The sequence below is a fragment of the Sceloporus undulatus genome, chromosome 6 (genome assembly GCF_019175285.1).
Source record: "Sceloporus undulatus isolate JIND9_A2432 ecotype Alabama chromosome 6, SceUnd_v1.1, whole genome shotgun sequence".
Lineage (NCBI taxonomy): Eukaryota > Metazoa > Chordata > Lepidosauria > Squamata > Phrynosomatidae > Sceloporus > Sceloporus undulatus.
In genome coordinates this window covers 74,694,492-74,713,227 of record NC_056527.1, presented here as the reverse complement: position 1 = coordinate 74,713,227, position 18,736 = coordinate 74,694,492, and the positions used below count along the sequence as shown (strand labels likewise).

At 39.5% G+C, this 18,736-nt stretch overlaps 1 protein-coding gene across 4 annotated transcripts in view; it reads right to left on the bottom strand.

The window, feature by feature from the left end:
* Nucleotides 1-18,736, bottom strand: part of EPB41L4B (erythrocyte membrane protein band 4.1 like 4B) — a 166,411-nt gene that overhangs the window by 81,453 nt on the left and 66,222 nt on the right. For 3 of the 4 annotated variants that reach the window (XM_042472585.1, XM_042472586.1, XM_042472588.1), the window contains exon 2: nt 9,234-9,338. In XM_042472585.1, the coding sequence (XP_042328519.1) occupies nt 9,234-9,338 (105 nt within the window). Of the gene's footprint in view, nt 1-9,233; nt 9,339-9,989; nt 10,085-18,736 lie in introns of all 4 variants that reach the window. The other variant, XM_042472587.1, reaches the window with a different exon arrangement.

Below are 18,736 nucleotides of genomic sequence, written 5' to 3'. Positions count from 1 at the left end.
GGAGCATTTACTGGAGGGCAAATAGCCACTGTTTTGCACTACTGAGATATCATTGCAAACAAGTATGCTGAAGTTGCTTATATTTTATCCAGGTGCTTTTTGCTTAGTCTTCATAATCTGATACGCATATCAGAAATAACACGAGGGTCTGACATCCTGCATCAGAAGAGGTAGTGTAAAGGTTCACCAAAGCAGAACTATTATATTATATTATATTTATTGTATTTATATCTTGCTCTTCAGCCACAAAGGCTCTCAGAGCAGCTTACAGATAGTTAATTGGATAGTTCCCTGCCCTCAAGCTTACAATCTAAAAAGACATGACACAAAAGGAGAAGGGAATGGCAGTGGGGAAGGGGAATAAGTCCAGTAGTTCTTCTCTTTTTCTGAGGCCTAGACCATGGCAGATGAACTGGAGGGAGGGAGGGTCGTTACTTCTTATTATAGTCTCCCCTCTCACAACACTCACCATCCTCCTGGGGGCAGATGTTGGAGAAACACCTTACTGTGTACCTATAAGTAGATCCACAATAGCATCATACCTAGAGGACCCTAAGCATCTATAGGAGGAGTTTTTGTTCTTCTGAGTCTGGTTACAGGTACACAGTCAGACACTTCTCCTATGTCTGTCATTCTCCGCTGGCCAATAAATGGCTATGGGCTGGGATTGCACCAAGAAAGTATTTAATTCCTCTCTTCAAAATAATCAAATCCTTTCAGTGGGTCACTAACAGAATCCCAGTTAGTATTCTTCTGCAAAACAAGGCAAAACAGTGTTGATAAATCAATGGGAATGACTCCCTCATGCTGATAATCTACACTGTTAATACAAATCCTTGGCTAAAAATTATTCTCTTTTTCGGATATATATAAATAATTTTACAACCTACACTTAATCTTAGCCAAAAGGCCGAGAACCTGATTTAAGCTAAGGACACCCAATGATCTTCAACTGAATGGCAGTTGCACTAGATGTCCTTTTAATCATGGAATGCATTCTCTAATTAATAATAATAATAATAATAATAATAATAATAATAATAATTTATGTTTCCCCACCTCTCCCAGTGGATCAAAGCGGGGTTACAGACTAAGTAAAAGCACAAAGTGTTTACCTCAAAATTCAATTAAAAACAGCTAAAAACAATAAAATATCCAACATCAGACAATAACTAGTCTCTATTGTTCAGTATATGCATATTAAACAGTACTTGAACTCATAGAATTACAAAAAAAATTTTTTTTACAACACAAATTTACCTGGTATTCAGTCACAAGGTAAAAAAACCATGAACTACGGATATATTGAAATATTATCTGACCGTGGCATATCAAAATTAACTTATGCTATGGTTTTTTAGAAAGGCAAAAAAAGCACATTATAATTGTCTCATATATTTTGGGTATATTTTGATCAGATCAATTCTCAAATACAGTGGACCCTTCTAATCCATGGGGTTTGTTTCTGCCCATTCCCACCCCCACCGATGGTAAAACCTGTAGGAGCTCAAGCCCATCTTAGTCAATGGGCAGCACTGTGTAAATTTACAGCGCTTTATAAATAAAGGTTAATAATAATAATGGGCAGTGATGTATAAGTACCCCTGCATCAGCACACTACCACTGGCTAATGTGGAGTGGGGCAATCCATAGTAGTCCCAACCTGCCAATGGCTAGCCTGTCGATATGGTTATCTCACTGTACTATAAACGACACCAAATTAGGAGGAATGTTTTTCCAGATATATGGCACATGCCATCAAAATAATAATTCATTGTTACTCTTAAATTGTAGAAGAACCCATTTGTTTTCTAAAAAGTTTTAAATTTTCACACTGGACATAATATATTATAGGTTAATTTAGGAAAAATTAGATAAAGACTGTTTCAGCCATCCTGTGATATCATAAAAACTTAAACATATGATCACATAGACGCATAATCCAAAGATGTACACCTTAAAAAAATAACACATGAAATCTTGTAACCTTAATTTTGGCATGGCTTGTGGACTACAGTCGCCCCTCTTTTCACGTGGATTTGAGATCCGCATTCTTGATTACACTCTACACGGACAGGTGACTTCCATTAAATCCAATGGGGCACCCCCCCCCCCGGGTGGCATGCACCTCCTTTGAGCTCGTAGGGGCATGCCCCATTCAAACCTATGGGGCTTGAATACATGTGAGTCCCATTTTCACAGGGTGTGTATGTCCAGAATAGATCCCGCGCAAAAACAGAGGGTTGACTGTATAAAAACAATGTGAGTGCAAATTGATTACAACTCTGAAGGAAGTGCATTATACAATCCAAGAGCAACACAAGAAAAAGCTCTCTCCTGTACGCCTATCAAGCAAGCTTTTATTGGTGATGGCATTCTCAAGAATATAGCAGGGATAACATTTATTAATACATGAATAACGCATGTTGTAAAAATAGAGCCTAAAAAACACTGGATGTGTTACATGACAAACATTTTTAAGGCCACATGTCAAAACAGTGTAGAAAGCAACAATCTGGAGCTAGTGAAGGACTCTCACACAAGGCTTATAGATCTGTATCAACCAGATGTCCTTCAGTCAGTACGAATCAACATTCTGATTATCTACCACCTACTATGTGTAATAAAACTAGAATAACTTATGGTTGGGTTAAGTTCAGAATTTCTGAAGCACAAGGCGCAAATGCTTTTTTTAATGGCAGTGACATGACATATATGGTCACACTGCACATCTTGACACTCAATGCAGAATTTCTGCTACAGAAGTTTATCCCATAAAAAGTATGAAGCTCTACCTTTCGAAATGCCCAGCAACTCTGAACAGTTAAAATGCCAATCTTGGAAATTTTAGTTGTTTCAAAATATTTAAGATGTAATATTTCATTTATTTCACTTATATGCTGCCTTTCTCCAAGAGTGGGACCCAAGGCAGCTTCTGGAAACAGATCTTTTGGTAGCAGAAGTCAGCTATATCCTTACTGAGAATAGCAACCCAATGAAGAAAACATTTTGTTTTGCTCATCCATGAAAATGCCTGTGTTTCCCTTCACATCCAAGAAAAGAAAATGCTCCTAGTGTTTTCAGATGCTCCAACCATCAAGGACCCTTGCTATAAAAAATAGGACCCTCTTATACTATATGATCTGGAGGAGCACTTTTGAAGGTAGGCATGCAAACAGTTCATTTCCAGTTGCAGGACAAATGTTGTCATGCTGAGGAACTGTGCTAATCATAGGAAAGAAAGTAAACCTACTGTTTCTGTAGCCAATTTAAAGCAGCAAGTTTGCAGATTGCCATTGGTGCTACTGTGTGGGCTATACTGGAAGAAAATGCTGTGACCAGAGTGGGCTGAAACAGTCCAAAGTACCTGAAGTGATTAGCCAGTAACCATCTGACACTGAATTATGTAAGGGCAATTAAAAAAGAGGCAGAGGAGGGATTTATGCATATTTATACCTGGTATCAAAGTTCTTATGAAAAAGGTTCCTCCATGTAACTGCATTCCTATCCACTCCACTCTCCACTATGTGTGGAGAAAATATTTACATGGAAGTGGACTTGATGATGCCGTTACTGAGACCAAAATTTATGTATGGAAAGCAGCATGTTTATTCAACAAAAGGCACACTGATTCTTAGTGGAGTAATTGAAGCAGTGATATAGAAGCAGGGGGGTGGGTGGTGGATATTGGCCAGATGAATGCAAAGAGATAATGTTGGAAGAGTCCCAAAAAACCATGCATTTCAGCAATGGAAAATGTGTGATTTTTGTGTGATTAGTCAAACACAACTGAATACATCTCTTCCTGATCTGTCACTATCCTCCAGCTCCATCACAGGACACATTCAAAGAGCATTCCTTGATAACAGAGAGTCATTCAGTCACTTAAATTGTGAGTACACTGTGCTGATGCTGCTGAGCTGCAGATGTGAGAAATCAATATTTTCCAATAACTAAGTGCTTTAGGCCTTTACCTGAAGAAAAGATCACCATGTCTGAGTGTAAAACATGCCACACAAGAATGTGCAAATTCAAGTGGTTCTAAATTATTTTCTGTACAGTATGTCAATATGAAAACTATGTGACAATCAATTTTACCCAAGTTCAGAATTTTAACTTAACTTATCAGGAAATATACACACTATTTGAATATTGTTCCTAATCAAACTGTTATTAAAGAAAAAATTAACTTCATTTTTATCCCACAAGATAGTCTATAGTGTGTCCCCCTTCAACTTATTTCCACACAGTTACTATTTTCAGCTGGCACCTACAAAAACCAACTGAATACAAGGCTGGGAATCCTTGGATGGTTGGCTTGAACTGCATCATTCTTCCCTCTTTTCCACTAGGAAAAATACAGGAGCGATCTAGATGCTTTTTAGATGGTTTTCCCAGCAGCTTCTAGGAGTAGCAGCTCACTTCCCCTCTACTTTCCCATGCAGCAGAGAGGAAAGGATATGAAGCCAAACCCCAGCAGAAACAGCAGATGAAAAAGCCCCATATCCCTTTTCAGCACTGTGATTCTGTTTACTTCACTGACGGGGAGTGTCATCTCATAGGTCCTTGATACCATCAACTCTCAAGGAGATGCCAAGTCAAAAAAACAAGTAATGAAGTTTTATTTCTTCCAGTGCTTAACAATAAACATACGCTTCTCCAGCACCACCACCAAAGGTTAGGCTCACCACAGGACCAGAGTTGAACTCCCAAACTACTGAGGTAGACCAAAAAGCGTTAGTTTGTTTGGGCTCCTGCTGGTGGCTACAGGGTAAATGGGCACAGCATCTTTCCTGGGTCTTTACTTTCACTCCCTTTCTCTTTCTCTCCACAGCTCATAGAGGGATGGTGGATTGTTCCTTAGCCTTCTCTCTGAACAGTCCTCCTAACGATAAATCCAGCACCCTGATGGATGGCTATTTATAACACCACCCTCTCACTGCCCACAATGCTGCATTTTATTGTAGAACTGCCCAACCCATTAACTGCCAAGTTTGTCTCCCTATATTATTCCTTCCATTCTTGTTTGTTTGCTTTCCTACCCATCCCCTTATGCCTTCCTGGCTTTCCCTCCTTCCCTTCCCTCCTTCTTTAGACCATCCCCATCCCATCCCCATCCCTCCTTTAGTTTTTTTGCTTCTTTCTCTGTGGTTGGGAGTCAGCAGAGATGGCTGGTTGCCTTTTTCCTTCCTTCACTTGCCTGCCTGGTCCTCCAGTGGCACTCTGTTATCCTTCTTAGCTGGGGGCAGAGACTCAGTTGGTGTTTAGCCCCTGTCTCCTTGCCTCTCTGATGGTCCTCTTTGTGTTGCTGCTCAGCTGGGGGACTGAGACTGGACTCAGTTGGTATTTAGTCCCTGTCTCCTTGCCTCTCTGATGATCCTTATGCATACCTACTCAGAAATAAGTGCCATCAAGTTCAATAGGATTTCATTCCTAGCGAGTATATGTGGGACCTCACTCTAACTTGGTCCATAAGAAGGACCTTTTGGAATTTCAGCAGTTTGACTTCCAAATTCAGCCCTACAACTTAACTTGGATAACAAGCAGAAACATTATTAAATTTCAGAGTGTCTAGCATGGTGTTACAAAGAGTTATAGCAGCCAAAAATATGCAGGCATAGTCTTTTATTATTATAAATTACTGTAAGGTGCCTCAAATTGCATTTTGGGGAGAAAATGGGATATAAATCTGGCAAATAAATAAGTCTATATTATTGCATTTCTGCTAGATCATAAAACGGAGTCTAAATTATTTTGATTTCTGAAGGACTGAAGTCTGATAATTAAAAAACAACACCAAAACTGAAATACTTACTTTCCTAGTCACAAATAAATCAGCATTCTTTTTTTTAAAATGACAGTTTCAGGGACTGTCCAATTGCACTGTATATAACAACTCTTCCAATCTGCTGTCCAATTAATGCCAGAGATAATTCAGCCTCACATGCACCTAACATTTTAAACATTTTAAAGCCACAGCACAACTTGTCCTATTCTATAATTAGGTAATTACAACAAATGGAATACTGTATTCAGATCAGTAGTAAACAATTGTTGAACTATGCTGCTATTCTCTTCAAACTGTATCTAAGCATTGCAAAGCTGCTTTACATATTGAGGTTGGGGCAGTTCCCAAGGAAACTACATTACTACTCTGTGTGAGAGAAGTGAAGAGGCATCCCAGGTATACAGTTCAAATCAGGCCTGTGATAAGATACACTTGGGGAGAGGGATACAGCAATCCTTCGCTATATGGCCTATATGGCCCCAGCCTCACTTTTATACTTTCTTCTTTGTGATACAAAAAGGGCAGATAGGGGCCAGTTACTCCAGGGCCCCGATCTGCCCTGAACCTGGCTCAATAGGGCCGGGAAAGAGCAATCTTTAAACACCCTTGTCGCTGAAGCATCTTGAAGCCCCCTACATCTGGGCAGCTGGGTGGCTTCTGCCCAGCTTGTGGGTGTCTTGGGAGCGAGCAGCATGTAAAAGCCATGCTCCCAAGACATCCAGAAGGTGACTTTAACGGGCCATCTGTTCCGGCCCTTTGGGAATTATACAGACAATTTGGTAGCCCATACAGGATTGCAGGGGCCCATGGTAGAACTAAATCAGAAAACCAAGAAGCAAAATGCAATTCAGATGTTATGATAACTAGCTTAAAAGGGGCTCTTTTAATGCAAGTTGTTTTGATTGAACTTATGTTAATTGAAAGATCTGTTTCTGAATGACATTTATTGCACTAAAAAATAAAGTGATTAAAAAGAAGCAACTGACACTGGATACTGGTCTAACAATGAACAACTGCCATTAAATTACAATCAGGCCTTGGTATTCAAGGGAGATCCCCCTGCGGATACCAAAATCTGCAGAGCCGTAAGTCCCATTGTCCTCAGTGGTGGCACAGCCGTGTGGCCATGCCACCATTGGGGACAATGGAACTTTGCTGGCCCGATCTCCTAAAGCCAGTCTCACTGTTCTCACTGTGGTGGGCAGCAGGAGGCTGCCTCCTCTTCCTCCTCCCCCCAACCACTTCCCTCCTCCTCCTCTTCTTCCTCCTCCTCTCCCCTCACCACCTTGCTCCTTCTCTTTCTCCTCTTCCTTCCTTCCTTCCTCTTCCTCCTCTTCTTCCCCACAGCCGCTTCCCCTGCCACTTTCTCCTCCCTCCTCTTCCCTTGCTGCCCCTTCCCCCCCCCACACACATGAACTTGCCGTCCATAGATGCTGGAATCCGCGGGTCGCGAGTCTGCGGATACAGAGTGCAGACTGTATTAAAGTGAAAATATTTAAATTCAAACAGTGGTAGAATTCAAAGATATAGCCGTGTTAGTCTGTAGAATTCATATGTAGCGAGATCTTGTAGCACCTCTGAGACTAACTGAAAAAAAGAAATTGGCCGCATAAGCTTTTGTAGACTTCAGTCTACTTCATCTAATGCATCTGAGGAAGTAGGCTGAAGTCTACAAAAGCTCATGATGCCAATTTCTTTCTTTCAATTAGTCTCAAAGGTGCTACAAGATCCCTCTACATATTAAACCCAAACAGTCATTGTTGTTCCAGTAAGAAGGTTGGAAAACAGTAGTAATAAAAAAAATTTCATTTTAAAAAAATGAGTAATAAATTAAAAATGGCAGGACTTTTTAAAAAGTCATTTGGTTTAAACCAGTCAACCCTGATATTAAGTGGAGTGTGTACAGCAGCAGGAGATGATGATTTCTCTCCCGCCTTTGTCCCAATACTGGGACTCAAGGCATCTTATAATTTACAAAACAGAACTGAAAACACAAAAAAGTTAACATTAAAGTGAAGGATTACTATATACTAAAATTAACAGCTGAATGAGTGAATTATATGCTGGCTTTGTCTCTCATAGTATCCCTTTGATCTTCAAATAAAATAGCTAAATTTGGACTAGAGTCAAGGTACTTCAAATTTATAACTGGGACCAGAGTAGAGGAAAGTTTTGGGAACAAACTGAGCTAGCAGATGGAAAAGAATGCTGTGGAAGAACAATCACAAATAGTTGTAAACAAGAAGAGATAAGAAGAAAAGAAAAGGAGAGAAAATAAGAATTTCAGAGTGTACAGTTTACCCAGAGTGACTAGAGGCAGGGAGGAGGGACAATGAGGAACAAGTATTCAGCAAGGTAGACTGGCTTAGCGGGTAGTAAAATGCTAGCACCTGCTTCAATACCATTGTGTGCTTCTATTATTATTATTAACCTTTATTTATAAAGCGCTGTAAATTTACACAGCGCTGTACATAAAATCTTTTAGTTAGATGGTTCCCTGCCCTCAGGCTTACAATCTATTATTATTATTATTATTATTATTATTATTATTATTATTTATTCAATAGTCTGTCAATTTCAATTTACATTACCTTTATAAAGAAATGACATATTATTAATTTACATATTTACATAAAACCTCCACTCTTGTACACCCTTTACTGATTGATTCCGAGTCATGCATTCCTCATCTCGTCTTTACTTCTCCCCCATTATGTTATTTATTCATAATATTCTACATCTTTCTATATAATGTTAAAATGTATGTCTATATGGAAAGTACAGGTCTACATCCTTATATCATTCTTATACCCTTAAACATAACCTGTGGTATTATTTTAATCATTAGAAATATAATTTATTTTATATATTTTAACCCGTATTATTAATCTCTTCCCCTCCTAGATTATTAGATGGTCTGGTAATGGCCTTGCAGAGCACCCTTACACACAGGATCTGTCATGGTAAACTCCTTGTCTTCTTTGCCCCCCCCCCCCTTCTTGAGCTGGAATCCTGTATTACTCAATTTGGGCTATTTATGTCTCATTGGATTCTGTGTGCACAGGACTGCGGTGCTGGTTATTAGAAGATCCTACCATTCAACCAAGAAAAATAATGCCTGTAGAACCTCACCCTCAGTCTCAACAAAATTCAGTCAGAAAGGGGGCGGGGGACATTTATCTTGACATTGATTACTGCAGAATATACCTTAAGAACATAAGAGGGGGTCATATCAAAGGTTCAGGGTTCCTCAAGGTACTTCTAAAATGCACAACATACCTAGAATAAAGTATCAGTTTTGTACATGGATACAGGCTTTTTACTTATTTCATACTGGTGACAGTTTCCAGGCCTCTTTGGAAAACAGTGACCTAACATATTAGTCAGCCTTTTGTATACTCTTCTGGGCATCCTAATTGCCACAATATAAAAGTCATATACATACCATAATTTGGAATGCATCAATGAACTGCAAGCCAAAGTAATCTGTTTCCACAAGGTCCAAATGATACACAATCTGATCAAACAGATCTTGCCCTTTTGCATGTTTCTGCAAGAAAAAAAATTAAAAATGGAAATATTGTTACAAATACATATTTATTTTATGCAAACTTGATACACTACTTATATGCAAAGAGGCTGCACTCATCTGTACATTGATTTCTTAGTATCTCTGTATTTTAGACTCTATTTTTATACTATTCTTTATCCAAGGGTTTAGCAGGGGGTGAAGATTCACAAGTGCCATTTGAAGTAGGTTAGACTAAGAGACACTAACTAGCTCAAGGCTACTCAGGGAACCTCTTAGCTGAGAATACTGCTGATTTTCAGTCTAATGTTATTAGATTCCTGGACCATCCAGGCTCTCAATCCTGCGCAACACTAAGCAGAAAACAGGCATCATGGAAATTCTCCCCACAACTCTGGATATATTTTTTAATTATTTTATAAAATGTACAGCTTGGCAAAAACCATCTCTTGTTTAGTAATAGAAAGTCCAAAATGTTTCCCAAATCAAAATCTGACAGAAAAGGAAGAAATATATTCACTAAGATCTGGCAGTGGAAGATGTAGCTACAGTGACATCACCATGATATCTTTCAATGCAGCTACACACACACCCCAAATCCTTTCTTTTAAGCCATGCAGCCCCCTCCCCACAGCCATTTCCAAGGCACTGGCTGGACATGTCATTACTCACCGTCTGACTCTCCAGCGCCTTGGAAATGGCTATGTTGGGGGGAGCTGCAAGGCATTAAAGGTAGGATCTGGGACACCCTTTTGGTTGTTGCAATCCTGCAATGATCATAAATGTTAATTGGAAAAATTACAATATCATTAGTCAGGCTTAAAACATCATAACTGCTCAACAAGATGCCAGCCACTGTTTTATTTTGTCCTGTAATAATATGTATGGGTTTTGACAATCCTGCCCCCTTTGTGAAAACCATCTTACTATCTGTATAGCATGTAAACAACATAGTTTTGCACCATCCTAACTGTATTAGAGTTGTACATCACTGAAGAAACAATCACACAACAAGCAGCACATCTTTGCACTAGTTATGCTGCTTCTGGAATCCTGATGAGGATACTATCCTTGTGCGACGTCCTAGAAAATGCAACAGCTTGCATAACAAAATTGATACCACTGGAAATCACCAACAGGATTCCAGCCAAAGTCTTGAAACATTTTCAGACTTTTGGCAGCTGTAATCACCCACTATTATTACGCATCTTCAAACAAAATAATGACTATTGAACAAATTAAAAGCCACAACAAAAACATATCTTTTGAAAGTATATAATATTGAACATTCTCATACACAAATCACTTAAGAGCAAACCAACAAGCAAAACAAATAAAATTAACAGGTTGGCAGAATAATGAATTGACTGCACCAATCATAAAGCATACAGCTGATTCACAAACAGTGCCAGGGCACATCAAAGCCCCACAACAGGGGACAGAGTGTGACCTCCAAAAATCAACAGGCAGTGTGCTGAATGCTCCAATTTCCTCAAAATGAGCAAATGGAGTGAGCAGGCAGGGAGTACTCTCTGGGAGTTTAGCAGAGATCATTAAAGGGAAATCCAGGGAAATAACAGAAGTACCTGGAATGTCCAATTTTGCTGTACAGTGGTTCCAAGGCCCTGGAGGCTATTATCATGTTTGACTTCCTGCCTCATAAAAAAAGGAGTACTACTGCAGGCTAGTATCTCTAAACAGACAAAATGAAAAGGCTTTAGGCACACCTCAGTGTTCTTCTCAAGAAAAATAAAGGGGCTTTAAGTGATAGGCAAGAAGCCCTCCTAGAAGGTGTGTGTGGTTTCCAAAGAAGAGAAGAAAATAGACAAAAGGGTGCATAAGATCAGGACAGTGAGGTGATATTCCATACCACTGGAACTAAATTACTGATACCTGACTCTTTTCATGAAGCATGTACCCACCTCACCTGGAGATGGAATTCATCCTGTGAGCCACAGAACACTGAAGAAGATACTCAGGATCACACTGGTGAAACAAATTTAACTACCAGACTGAGACTGAGCAGATATTTGAGTCTCACTACTGAGAGAAATGAATGTGCCAATGTACACACCACCCATGTTGTCTTGGAAGTGGTCTGTTTCTGGAACTTGCACACAAGATGTGATGGAGATAACACTTAGATTCATCAAACTATTTATCTACTGTCCTATACTGGTAATCTATACTGGGAAGAAATAATACAATCAAAAGTAATGCTGAATGGATCTCCAAAGTCTGGGTAGGAAAGTGAAGAATTCAGGAACACAAGTGGCATTTGAGTGTCACTGGGAAATTTGGTTCAATAAATCATGAGTCAATGGCACATGATATCAGTATGAATGATTCCTTTTATTTCAGAAGTATCCCTAAAAGGATCTGGGGAGAATGTTTTTGGCAGGAACCTTGCAAACCTCATCCACAATAATTATAGGGAGATACCCTAGAGCTAACTCTTGAACTATATATTAAGGAAAGAAACACCGGTGCCAATACAAGTGAAGAGGTAAAGCAGCAGAGATGGAGCCCAATGATTTCCAGGTAAATATAGCAGGGAAACCTGGAAGTTGCAAGATCAAGGAATACATAATAGCATCTGATAATGGGAACCAAATCTGAAAAATTAACAAAGGATGGTAAGTGCAATTTGACTGATATCATTGAGATTTGGGGGAATAAGATTCATAACTGGAAGACAGCAATTCAAGGTCAGACCTTTATCAAAAATAACAGATCTAACAGGAAAGAGGGGGAGACATTATTATATGTAAACATACATAAACCTGTATGGAAATGCACATTCCTGAGAAGGCAATGCTGGTGAAAACATTTGGGTAAACATATTCCACCGCCTGACTAGTTTATAGCAATTTAAGTAATAAAAAGTAAAACTGAAAAACAGTGATGCTGAAATAACTAATAAGGAAATGTCCCCACCTTTAAGAAAGAGAAAAAGGTAGACCCAGGAAACTACAAACCAATCAGACTGATGTGAGTATGGAGAAAAATCCTAGAACAGATTGACCATTCAAGCATTGATTGCTGAGAGTCAACAGATAATAAATGGGCCCAGAGCAAAAGCCTTATTGCAGAAGAAAGCAACATGGAAATGGAGTCGGAGAGTAGCAGCTTTCTCTTTCTCCATGCCTTACATCATGATGTAGTAGTGCTTCAGTTCTCTTTCTGGTGGGAGATGGTTGTAAACGTGTGTCTTTTTTCTAGGTGGAAAAATCTGTTCGACAAAAGACACACCTGAATTCTTCCTAGAAACCAACGTGACTAAACTGAGACTGTCACACTTTAGCCATATAAAGAGAAGGCATGTCTCACTAGAAAAGACAATGATTCATAAGGTAGAAGGCAGAAGGAAAAGTGGAAGATCACATTCCAGATGGATAGACTCAATCAATGAAGCCATGGCACTGAGTTTGAAAGACCTGAGCAGGGCTGTTGATGGCATGACTTGGAGGTCTCTCATTCACGGGGTTGCTATAGGCTGAAGTCGACTTGACATGAGTTAACAACAATAAAAGTATGCTTCACTAAAACAGTTACAAAAGGAGTCAATCTGAATTTGTAAGCCGAGGAATACATTCTCTTTAACAGGATGGAAACTGTTCTTTATTTTTGTCAGTAGTGCTTTCAATTTTTAACTTGTGACATTTGTACAAACAGTGCTGCTGTCATTCTTGGTTGTTTTTGTAAAGGTCATATTTGTATGTGCACACACAGAGGCATTAGAAGTTCACGCTTCTTCATCCTTTCCAATGGAAGTTGAAAGGGGAAAAATGTTCAGAATGTATGAAGTATTTTGCAGCAGTCATGTTTAATGTCAGCATGGCATAGTGGTTTTAACGTCAGACTATGACACTGGAGACCACGGTTTGAATCCCTGCTCAGCCATGGAAAACCACTGGGTGAGCTTAGGCAAGTGACACACTCTCAGCCTCAGACAACTCCATGACAGGTTTGCCTTAGGATTGTTATAAGTCGGAAATGGCTTGAAGGCACACAACAACAATGTAAGTGGCCTAAAGAATTCTGTTGGGGCATAAAAGAGAGACAACTACACTTGGTGAGGTATCTTTAAGGTACTAGACTGCTGTCTGATGCATAGCACAACACATGACATCTGCTGTTGAGATATTTGGTAGAAAATAGATATCCATGTCAAAATTATTATTACATTCAATTGTTTCAAAGCTTAGAAATCCCAATAATAGTCTAAGAAAAGGTACTTGGGAAATTATAGTACACCAGTAACTCTTTACTAAGATACAATTTACTAAGATACCAAGAGACATATGTTTGTGCAGCATCTACATACCTACATATAATGTCATATCTTATCCTCTGTGTTCTACTTATTCCTATGCATGATTTTCCCATGTTAATAAAAATCAGAATCATAGGATTAGAGTGTTGAAAGGGACTATAAGAGAAACTTGAACACACAATTTTAGTCCCAGTTCCCAAGAAAAAACACATCCTAGATAAACAAATCACAACTAAGATTGCAAAATGCAATGAAGCTAAAAAGTGTTGTAAGTCCTCTTAATGATGAGATAATATTCATACAGTACTTTCATCAATTGCAAATTAACACGAATGCATGATTTCTGTTGTCAGCAAGCTATTTCAACATCTAGACTAAGGAGGAGACAATCAGCTTTGTACTGATTATTCCATGTTAGTTTGTGTCAGCTAGGTACTCAGCATTGTTACAAGTTATAACTGGTACAAGCCTGCGTTTTACTCTGACACTGAACATTACAGAGGTTGTATTTCTTTTAAGGGGTAAATCTCTGAACCACAAATAAAAACAAGTGCAACATAGTTTTTTTTAAAACAAGATCATGAATTCAAACTGTGAACAACACTAAAACAATTTAAAACCCACAATTCAAATGTACATTTTTAAAACTGTAAATGATCAGACATTCTCTATAATACAGCAGTCCTGCCTACCAATTCATAGTTTCCAGTCATTTATTTATCTTCCCTTACAGATTAAATTGTGGACATATTTCTTATCATACCATAATTAACATCTTGGTAGGTCCCGATCAAATTGCATCAGAGGCTGGATACAGCCCAAGGGCTGCCAGATGGCCACTTCTACCAGTATCATGGCAAGTGTGTTCACTTTAACAGGAATCCAAACAAGGTTAGCAGAGATTATTAATAACATGAAAATGAGAACTAGAGAGGAAGCCACAAGCTTAACAAGAGTGGACAAAAGAGTTGGAATCAGCAACAACAACAATGAAAGAGAGAGAAAAGACGATCATGAAGTTTGACACATAAATCAAAGTAATATATATACTGCAGTGAGTCTCAAATGTTGGGGTGGAACCCCTGGGAAGGTGCAAGACCTGGAGGCCCTGAGCCCTCTTCTTCCCCCCAAACTTTTTGATGTGTAAAATTTACACATGCATTGAATTAAATAATGAGTTTACTTAAATATACAAAATATTTTTATTCACATACGACATGCAACATTGCATGTAGATGTAACAGGGGGTCCCAAAGATAAAAGGTCTGAGTACCACTGGTATACTCTATACATCAATGTGCACACTATATATAATTCAGGATCATTGCACTGTTGGTCACTGGGGCACAGGGCATGCATAAACAGTAGTGGGAAGGTGTATCCTGTCTATGGTTCCCTGTACATGTTAGCTTCCCAGATTATATTTTTCTTCCACTGTTGGTTCCAAAACACTGTCTGGTTAACAGAGATGTTGAAATTACTATGAAACCCATGGTGAAGTAAAGCAAACCACAGTTTTTGAAAAGTACAGTCAACCTCCATTATCCATAAATGCAAGCATCTGCAGTTTGCAAAGATTATTTAAAAATATAAATTCCAAAAAGCAAATGCTGACTTCACCATTTTGTATAAGGGAGACCATTTTACTATGCCACTGAATTTAATAGGACTCGAGCATCCATGAATCTTGGTATCCATGGAGGTCCTGGAACCAAACCCCAATGAATACCAGTAACTGACTGCAGAGCAGCATACCTTTGCTTATTAATCCTCTTGACTCATAAACCAGGTGAAGAAGCCATAAACAGCAATGAGAAATTTATGTGGCACAAATTATGGAAGGCTATCTATATAGTACTCTCTCTGACACACTGAATTCTCCAATAATTGGTTTGTTAAGATGCTGTAATTTATCAGCTGCTCAAAAAGAAAATTAAAACAGTTTGCATTTATTTTTGTACAGAAAATAAAAAGAAATGGTTAGAATTATGCCTCACACAAGGCAGGCAAATAACCTACAAAAGGGCCTGGGACACAAGGAAGTCAAGCAACAGAGAGCTTGAAATAAGTAACACAAATGTAGGCAATGAACCTAAATACTATAAAGCACTGATTTCCAAAGTTGGTGGTACCACCCTCTTGATCCAGGAGGGTAGTGAGGGAAAAGGGGCAGTGAGGGGAGGGCTCTTCAGTCACAGTACTGGCAAGCAAGAAAGACAAACGGAACCACTGGCCTTTAGATCCAGGGTGGGAATGAGAGTTGCATGAAACCTCTTTTCAGAGTCCTTTAAAATCACTGTGCAGCCTCTTTGATCACTTTGTGTGTCCTGCTCTTTGCCTGCCCATGCAAGCTCACCCTCAGTGCCATTTTGGGACAGACTGACTGACCGGAACAAGGAGTTAAAGCATGTAGCAGTGGGAGAGAAGCAGAGGCAAAAAAGGAGTTTCAGATTTGGGACCCTGTTTAAGCTTTTCCAGGACTTGACTGGCAGTTGGAGCTGGGCTGCTTCTCCTACTTTGTTTTGTTGGACAAGTCAAGAGAAGAGGCAGCAGAAGAAACAATGGAGGGGGGATGACTTGAAGCTATGTCAGGAAGCCACATCTCTGGGGAAGGAGAGAGGAGTGTGCAGGGTTAATTCTTGGAAAGAATCCTTTGTATTAGAAGAGCTCCAGTAGTTAAATCTCTCCCTTTTCCAGTCCTCGTCAGTCTCCAGTCCAGAGCGTTTGACCTCAGTAAACCACCTACAAACACACCAGCTGTGCCCCCATCACCCTGGTGAAGAAGGACTGAGAGTCTTTCCTTGTCAGGGACAAGCTTCCCCTTTTACACCTGGTCACCTTGGGAGCAGCAACCGAGCAGCTGACTGAGCTGTGACTGCCAGCTGCTCAGTTGCTGCGCCCAGGATGACCAGGTGCAAAAGGGAGCAGTGACCAAGGTTGGCTGTTCTTAATTTGTAGCAGAACAGCAGAACTGCTATAACTTAATACATAACTGTTTTAACTTTTTAAAAAATTTGCTGTTAGCCAATGGACCTAATATCAAGAAATAGGTGTTGGGGGTAATATGGTTGTCACCCAAGAGGAAAGGTAGCCCAAAAATGTTTGTGGACCACTGCCCTAAAAACACCATCTCTCTTCTGATCTTGGCAGCTAAATAGGGTCAGTTTAGTACTTGGATGAGAGCACCAATGAATATCAGGTGCTGCAGTCTATATTTCAGAGGAAGGAATTGGCAAAACCACCTCTGAGTATTCTTTGCCTAGAAAACCCTGTGAAATGTATGGAGTCACCATAAACTGACAGGCAACTAAAAGGTAGAGTAAATGTACACACAATGGACAAAGAATAATCTAAAAACAGAGTAGGATGAGAATGCAGACTGAAAGAAGAGAGGCATGGGGAAAGAAACAAGAATGAACCAATCAGATAAAGGCTTCTCTAGAAACTTCACACGCCAAGGACTTAAATAAGAAGTCCCACTGATTTGAACGGGTCTAATTATGGAGCCAATGTGACGTAGCGGTTTGAGCATTGGACTACTACTCTGGAGACCTGGGTTTGAATCCCCACTTGGGTATGGAAACCCACTAGGTGATTTCAAGCAAGTCGCATTCTCTCAGCCTCACAGGTTGCAAACCCACTCTGAAGAAATTTAGCAAGAAAACTCCATGACAGGGTTGCCCAGGGTTGCCATACGTTGGTTTTTTTTAATGACTTGAAGGCACACCACAACAACCCTAATTACATGTGCATTTGTATACAAACTTGTGTTTCCAATAATGGCCAATTTTAGGGAGGTAACAACAGGATGGAAAATGTGATGTCCTCAAAATCTGATATCTTACATTCATCTCTGAACCCAAAGATTACGCTTACTTTGGCTATGCATATCCTCAAACAATTTGTCTCACTGTTCAACATATTATGGATCACAAAGTTAACTGGAACAGTGAATGGCCTTTGACATTTTTAAAAAACAAACACACACATCACTGTTGTTAAGCAACTATCCAACATTTACACTTGCCACAGTTATTTTGTAAAGAAATACTTGTCGCATTTTTTTCACTTATTCAGTTCTCAAAAATGCAGGGCCATTTTCACACCTAAATGTTATCTGACCTTCTATCTAGACAGCATATTATTCCTCCTTAAAGAGCACAAAAAAGAAGGCAACTCAAATGTGTTAAACAGAAAAGGGCATCGTGTACCTTATTACAGGCAACTAATAAAGTAAAAGGAGATCAAGTGTAATTATTTCTGAAACTTATAGTGTCTATGTTTGCGTCTGTATGCATGTATATCTAAAACCAACAAGCAGAATCCAGGCTGTGGAATATAGCAGCATTTCCTACATATATATAGGTACAGAAATACACACTGGATTTTTTTTACTTTACTTTATAAAAGAGGCCCTTTTCACATTACACTACAGTGCTATATTCTACTTTAACTGCTATGGCAAAATGCTGTACAATCCTGGGATGAGAAATTTAGGGAGAGGCATTTACAATTCGCAAGTTGAATCCACACCAGCAAAATAATACAGACTGAGTGTGCAGTATTTTGCCCAGTTTTCACCCATGCGAGCTCTCAAATTTATGACAGATTCATATGGGAGAAAGCAGTCTTTCAGCCTGATCCCATGTCATTTAGGGCTTTGTATGTCAACACCAGCACCTTGAATTGAGTTTGAAAATAAACTGGAAGTCAGTGCAATTATTGCAAAACTGGTGTTGACACCTGACTTCAGACTGGCTGCTTCAGCTTCCAAACACTTTTCAAAGGCAGCACCATGTAGAGCGCATTATAGTAGTTTAACTGGGAGGTAATTAAAACATGAACTACTATGGCCAGATCTGGCCCAGGAAAGGGAGCAGCTTACACACTAGCCAAAGCTCGGCAAAGGTACTCAACCACTGCAGCAACCTAGCTTTCCAGGTCACAGCTGGGCCCAAGAACACCCCCAAGCCACGATCCTGATCTTTCAGAAGGAAAGCAACCCCATTGACATAAGGCTGTGACTCCAATCCTTCTGACCAGCAGCACTTCTGTCTTCTCTACATTAAGCTGCAGTCTGTTCACCCTCATCAAGTCCTCTACTGCATCCAGACAATTCACAATACCACAGCCTCCATGATAT